Raw genomic sequence first — 7862 nt, forward strand, 5'->3', positions numbered from 1 at the left:
TTTGTCCCACACCCAAAATTATAACGAAGTTTGGCATTAAGTCAAAATGCTGAAAGATCATGGATCTGAAACATACGAGTTAAAAATCTAGTTTTTATAAATGTGTTACCTGTGTGATTTTTAGGCAAGTAATTTTGTATCTATTTACCTCAGTTTCTTGATCTGTAAGGAGAAAAAAATGCCATCTACCTCCTATAATTGTTGCAAGGATAAAAAATAACATAATGATTGTGAGGTGCTTAACATAAGACTTGGCATATGGTAAACCCTGTACACTTGTTAATTATTGTTATATCTTTAAACACAATTATTCCATACTGGATAACTTTATTGGATTTTAAATGTGAATGTTACAAAATGCTTCTTTGTCTCTGAACTTAGTGAAGAAATTCAAGTGACCTGTAGTAAGTTTAGAAATCCAGTTCTCTTGCTTATCACCGTCCTCTTCTTGTCTCAAGGAATTCTGTTATCCTTGAGGGATGTGGGGAGGTTCACCAAAGAGTCTGGATATCTGGTTTGCTATGGAAAAAAGTCTGGCCCACTATCTTCCAACCTTGCAGGTAAACTCAAACAATGATTTTTTTTTCTTGGTTGCAGAAGGGAAGGAGGGAGGTTATTGCTATCCTCTCCCATTTCCAACTTCCAAACAATTATATTGCTCCCCATGCCTCAGTTATGTAAACAATCATTTTGTCCTTAACCCCATGATGTCACCTAACCTGCTCTTTTTTTCTAACTTTGTAAAAATGAGTTAAGTCTTCATCTCAGCAAGTTTGGCATAAATTGAGTCAAACTATTGACCTATTTATTAATAGGTTTGCACCTTGTTAATAAACTATTACATTGCTGGGAGAAAATTTTACAGAAAACAAGGGCCTTAGAGAAATAGATTAAAAATTAATTGGAAACTAAGTAGCCTGATCCCAAAGAATAAGTGGGTCAAAGACCACATTATAGAAACAAACAATAACTTCATTAAAGAGAATGACAACAATGAGACAACATACCAAAGTTTATGGGATTCAGCCAAAGTAGTACTTAGGGGAAAGTTTGTATTTCTAAATGTTTACATCAATAAAATAGTGAAAGACCAATTCAAAGAATTAGACATACAACTAAAAAAAACAGAAAAAGAACAAAACTTAAATCTCAAATTAAATACCAAATTAAAAGTCCTAAAAATCAAGAGAAATTAATAAAACTGAAAATAAGGAAATCATTGAAATGATAAATAAAACTATGAGCCGGTTTTATGACAAAAACAATAAAATAGATAAAACATTGATTAATTTTATTTAAAAAAGAAAGAAGACCAAATTACCAGTAATAAAAATGAAAAGGGTGAATTCACCACCAATGAAGAAAAAACTAAAGTAATTATTAGGAGCTATTATGCCCGATTATATGCCAATAAATCTAACAATCTAAGTGAAATGGATGAATAGTCACAAAAAAATAAATGGCCCAGATTACAGAAGTGAAAATAGAATACTTAAAGATCCCTATCTTAGAAAAAGAAATTAAACAAGCCATAAATGAGCTCCCTAAGGAAATATCTCCAGAAAAGAAGGATTCACAAGTGAATTCTATCAAACATTTAAAGAATAATTAATCCCAATACTACAGTTATAAACTATTTGGAATAATAGACAAAGAAAGAGCCCTACTAAATTCTTTTATGGCACAACTATGGTGCTGATACCTAAATGAGAAAAAGCAAAAACAAAAAAGAAAATCATATATTAATTTCCCTACTGAACATTGATGCAAAAATTTTAAATTTAAAAAAATGCTAACAAGGAGATTACAGCAATATATCACAAAGATTATACACTATGAGCAGGTGGGATTCATGCCAGGAATGCAGAGCTGGTTCAATGTTAGGAAAATTATCAGCATAGTTGGACATAGCAATAACAAAAAAATTACATAATCATCTCAATAGATGCAGAAAAAGCTTCTGACAAAATATTACCCTCAATCCTATTTAAAAACAGAGGAAAGCATAGAAATAAATGGAGCTTTGTTTTGTTTTTTTTGGTTAGGCAGTTAGGGTTAAGTGACTTGCCCAGGGTCACACAGCTAGTAAGTGTCAAGTTTTTGGTCTGAGGCTGGATTTGAACTCAGGTCCTCCTGACTTCAGGTCCAGTGTTCTATCTACTCTGCCACCTAGCAGCCCCTGCTGGAGTTTTTCTTAAAATGGTAAGTAGTATCTATATAAAATCATCAGCAAACATTATCTACAATATGGATAAGCTAGTAATCTTCTTAATAAAAGCAGGGGTGAAGCAAGGATGCCCATTATCATCACAATTATTTAATATTGTATTAGAAATGCTAGCTATAGCAATAAAAGAAGAAAAATAAATTGAAGGAATTAGAATTGGCAATGAGGAAACAAAACTATCACTCTTTGCAGATGATATGATGGTATACTTAGAGAATCCTACAGAATCAGCTAAAAAACTAGTTGAAATAATTACCAACTTCAGCAAAGTTTTAGGATGTAAAATAAACCCACACAAATCATTAGTAATTCTACATATTACCAACAAAGTTCAGCAGGAAGAGATAGAAACAGAAATTCCATTTAAAATAACTGTTGACAATATAAAATACTTGAGAGTCTGCCTGCCAAGAAAAACTTAGGAACTATATGAACACAATTGCAAAACACTTTTTATAGAAATAAAGTCAGATCTAAAGAACTGAAGAAATATTAATTGCTAATGAGTAGGCCAAGTCAGCATAATAAAAATTACAATTCTACCTAAATTAATTTATTTATTAAGTGTTATAACAAACTATCAAAAGCTATTTTTATATAGCTAGAAAAAAATAAGAAAATTCATCTGGAAAAACAAAAGATCAAGAATATCAAAGGAATCAATTGAAAAAAGAAAAAGGAAGGTGGCCTAGCAGTATGGGATCTCAAACTATATTACAAAGTGGTAATCATCAAAACAACCTGGTACTGACTTAAAAATAGAGTGGTGGATCAGTGGAATAGATTAGGTACACAATACACAGTAGTCAATGACCATAGTAATGTTGTGTTTGATAAACACAAAGATCCAAGTTTTCAGAACAAAAACTCACTATTTGACAAGAATTGGTGGAAAAACTAAAAAGGATCTTGGCAGAAACTAGGTATAGACAAAGATTCACAGTATATACCAAGATAAGGGGGAAAAAATGGGTACATGATTTAGACATAAATGGCGATATCACAAAGAAATTAGAGGAGAATGGAATATTTTATGTGTCAGATTTATGAATAAGTGAAAAATTTATGACTAGACAAGAGATCAAGAACATTATGGATAGAAAATTGATAATTTTGATTACATTAAATTAAAAGGCTTTGCACAAACAAAACCAATGTATGCAAGATTAGAAGGAAAGCACAAAACTGGGGGAAAATTTTACAGCTTGTTACTCTAACAAAGGCCTAATTTCATAAATATGTGGAGAAATGAATCAAATTTATAAGAATACACGTCATTTCCCAATTAATAAATGGTAAAAGGATATGAACAAACAGTTTTCATCAGAAGAAAAAGTGTTCTAAATCACTATTGATTAGGGAAATGCAAATTGAAACAACTGTGAGGTATCACCTCACACCTATCAGATTAGCTAATATGACAGAAAAGGAAAAAAACAAAAGTTGGAAGGGATGTAGGAAAATTGGGACAGTGATGAGAGTTGTGAACTAGTCCACCATTCTGGAGAGCAATTTGGAACTATGTCCAATAGGCTATAAAATTGTGTATACCTTTTGACTTAGCATTACCATTACAAGGTCTTTGTCACTAAGAGATTTTTAAAAATAGAAAGGGACTCGTATCTACAAAAATATTTATAGTAGCTCTTTTTTGGTGGCAAAGAATTGGACATTGAGGGGATACCCACCAATTGGGGAATTACTAAACAAGTCGTGGAATATGATTGTAATGGAATATTGTGCTGTTCAGAAATGATGAGCAGGATGCTTTCAGGAAAACCTGGGAATACTTATATGAACTAATGCAAAGTGAACTGAACAGAACCAAAAGAACATTGTACACAGTAACAGCAATATTGTACAATGATCAACTGTGAATGACAGCTATTCTCGGCAATACAATGATCCAAGATAATTCCAAAACACTTAAAAAGAAAATGCTATCCACCTCCAGAGAAAGAACTGATGGAGTCTGGATGCAGAGTGAAACATACTTTTCTTTACTTTATTTATTTTTCTTGTTGTTTTTCCCTCTGTTTTCTTTTGCAACATGGCTAATTTGGAAATACATTTTCCATGACCCCATGTAATATAATCTATATCAAAGGGCTTGCCTTCTTGAGAAGGGTAGAGGCAAGGGAGAGAAAGAGAAAATTTGGAACTCAAAACTTTTAAAAATGAATGTTAAAAATGTTTTTGCACACAATTGAAAAAATATAAAAACTTTCAAAAATAGAAAAGAAATGGTAAAATCTGTGAAAAGTATCATTGCAACATTTAAAAGTTTAGTATTTATAAAATATCTACCAAGACATGACCTGGTGGCTATAATTAGACATCAGAGGTCCATTAACTTTGATGAATTTAAAAATGGCAAATCTTCGTGCTACAAATAAAGACCTCAAAATACCAAGGAGAATGTAATCAATAAACTGCACCAGAATTCAATCATTATCATGGACTGAATTCTTATAACTACCCAGACATGACTTTGAGCCAAAAAACTTAACAGTTGTTGCTCTTTTAATAACTCTTTTTAAAACATTTAATAGGTGTTGCTCTATTAAATACATATATATAATCTCTAAACTACATTGAATGAAAATCTTTAAAATCTAGTGCCTAACAGAGGAAATTAAAAACACATGAGAACAAAAAGAAGTGCATGACGTCGTAGTTGTTCAGTCTGCCACTGAAGTTGTACTGAGGATACTTTCAACAGTCCTGCAAAGACTGAGCTTACATCCTTTGACTTAACTACAAAAAGTAATCATTTTAGCTACCTGAGCATGAGTATATAGAATATCAAAGATAAAAATATAGTAGTATTATGACTTGTTCCAATACTGTTATATTGGATTCCCATGAGAAAAATTGGGAGGGAAATTAATACACAAATAGACAAATAATAACTGGCATTTATAGAGAAATTTAAAGTTTGCTAAACATTTTTCTTGTGTTTTATCAGTTGATCCTCAGGACAACATTTTGAAACTTTCTTATTCTTATTTTGTTGATAAGGAAACTTAGGTTGCAAAAAGTTAAGTTGACCAATGTCAATTCCTTACTAGATGTCAGAGGTAGGGTTTGAGATAAGATATCAGCACTCTTTCTACTATACCATGCTCATTTATAAGAACCTTACACTCTAAACTGTTCCTCAAATAACATTCAACTCTTCAAATATGGACTCTTCTTCATACTTCCTATGTCACTGGGGGCAAGTACTTAACTTCTCTATAAAATAAGTGTTGGACTAGATGGAATCTAAGGTCACTTCTATCTCCAAATTTATGATCTCATTTTTTAGAAGCATCATCTCCAAACTTTTTATTCTTACATCTCAACAATAGAAAAAAAATTTGAGTGTGCATCTCTAATATGTTAATTGCTAAATTATATATACTGATGTTCAATCATTTCAGTCATGTCAACTCTGTGACCCCATTTGGGGTTTTCTTCGCAAAAATATACTGCAGTAGTTTGCCATTTCCTTCTCCAGCTCATTACACAAAGGAGGAAACTGAGGAAAATAAAGTGAAGTGACTTGCCCAGGATCAAAGAGCTAGTAAGTGTCTGAGGCTGAATTTCAACTTCAGTCTTACTAACTGTAGGCCCAATGCTGTATCCACAGTGGCACCTAGCTATACTACTCTAATAATGTATTATTACTGCCATACCTGAATAGGTTCTCCTACAAAGACTACAGATACTATTACCATATATTTAATAGTCAAATGAAATATTGCAGAAAGGGAAGTTTCACTGGTAGTTTGGAGTTCCAGTTGCAACTGACTTTCTAATGGGTTTCTTACTAAAATAGAGGCAGGAAAAGAAGCTGTGGGTTTAACTTTGATGTATGAGAATCCATTAGGAATCTGTGAAGAACATAGAGAGAAAGAAGAGTTTTGTTATATAAATCTTAACTATTCTTTTACAAAGAAACATTATAATGAGAATTTTATGAAGAAAACTTGAGGAACTCAAAGTTTAAAGTATATTCTGAAGAAACTGTTACCTATAATGGCTGAAGAGAGGACAGAGAAAAAGTAAAATAATTTATTTCCTGAGAGATTGAATTTTACTCTATCAGATTTACAAACAGATAATGTAATTCAAATAAGCCATTTATACTCGGAATAAGTTCCCAAACAAGATTAAAGAAATCATCTAAAAAGGAAGTTTAGATGAAAAACATTTTGGCAGAAATAAAAGAGAAACAAAATGTGTGTCCATATATATATTCATATATGTATATATATTCATATACAGCATACATACAAAATAAATACAAAATGCTTTTGTGAGGGGAGGCATAAATTGCTAGGAAGATTAGGAAAGGATTCATGTAGAAAGTGGCACTCAAAACGAGTTGAAGGAAACCAGGGATTATGAGAGTTTGGAGTGAGCATGGAATGCATTCCAGGTAGCTTGGATAGGCAATGCGAATCAGAAAGATGAAAATGGAATGTCATGCATAAAAGGCAAGTAGGTCATCATGATTAATTCATGGTGTGGGGAGAGGAGTAACATCTAATTAAATTAGAAAAGTAGGAAGGGGCCAGGTTATAAAGAGATTTAAATGACAAACATATTTTCAAAATTTGGTATCTTCCAACCCTTCCAATTAACTTCTCATAATAAATGACATAGGACAGAAAAACAAAAATGCCTTTTCAATCCTGGGGGTTCAGTCAATTTAACAAGGGAAAGGAAAATTCCCTCAGGAAAGGTATGTAAGTCAAATCAACTTGCTCCAATCTCTCACATACTATAACTTTCATCAGAATTTTTCCTAATAGCAATTGTTTTCAGAAAATAAAAATGTTTTTCCTCAAAACTGGTATCTTAGTTATCAATTTCTCATCATATTCTAGTTGTAAATAGACTGTCATTAATATTGCACTGGGAATGCATAATTGCTGTTCTGAGCCACAGCATGAGCACATCTATTGTGAGAGTCAGAAAATATCTATATCACCTTCCAAAAGAGGCAGGTATGCCTAGAAGTATAAGGGATTGGATTAGGGAAGAAGTGAAAGGAAATTACTGTGGGTTTTCATATTGGGGACAAATTAAGCTTTGTATACCTACCCAATTTTTATTAAAATCTTGAGACAGAGAAAAAAATAACAAAATTGCAATACCAAAAAGAATTGTGAGGTAAGTTATGCTCAATTTGCTGGGGGCAGAGGGGGTGGGAGATGAGGAGGTTGTATTTGCCAACATCACTTGGACATTTTATTACTATTTCCCTAGAAACCCACTTTCATGTATTGTCTACATGTTTACAAATGAAAAAAATTGAAGCCCACAAAGGTTAAGGGATTGCCCAAGGTCACAGAGAAAGAACATCCAGAATGAAAACCCTGATCCTCTTACACTGAAGCCAGAACTTTCCACTGCCTCTTTAAACCAAAGGAAGTAAGTCCTGTTGTTAAAATGTTGGGCAATAAAGAACAGGGAGAAAAGAATTCGGGTAGATTCTTCCTGAGAAAATTTTAATTAATCAAGGGTAAAAAGGAACTTTAGGTCCTTGAGTTCAACTCACATTATAAAAAGCTTGTTCCAGTTCTGGAAAACATTCTTCTCCTCAAGGTTTTCCTCAAGGCAGCCTGAACATCTTTATTCCTCA

General features: G+C 32.5%; 1 protein-coding gene across 1 annotated transcript in view; it reads right to left on the bottom strand.

Annotated features, from left to right (window-relative positions):
- Positions 1 to 4811: 4811 nt before the first annotated feature.
- LOC114032329 (olfactory receptor 8B3-like) overlaps positions 4812 to 7862 on the bottom strand; it is a 3871-nt gene continuing 820 nt past the window's right edge. Inside the window, exons 1-2 of the mRNA XM_027847576.1 lie at positions 7811 to 7862; positions 4812 to 4833 (exon numbers count right to left, since the gene is read on the bottom strand). The exon at positions 7811 to 7862 is cut by the window's right edge and continues 820 nt beyond it. Of these exons, the coding sequence (XP_027703377.1) occupies positions 4812 to 4833; positions 7811 to 7862 (74 nt within the window). The remainder of the gene's footprint in view (positions 4834 to 7810) is intronic.

The sequence above is a fragment of the Vombatus ursinus genome, unplaced genomic scaffold (assembly GCF_900497805.2).
Source record: "Vombatus ursinus unplaced genomic scaffold, bare-nosed wombat genome assembly UNPS02015414.1, whole genome shotgun sequence".
Classification (NCBI taxonomy): Eukaryota; Metazoa; Chordata; class Mammalia; order Diprotodontia; family Vombatidae; genus Vombatus; species Vombatus ursinus.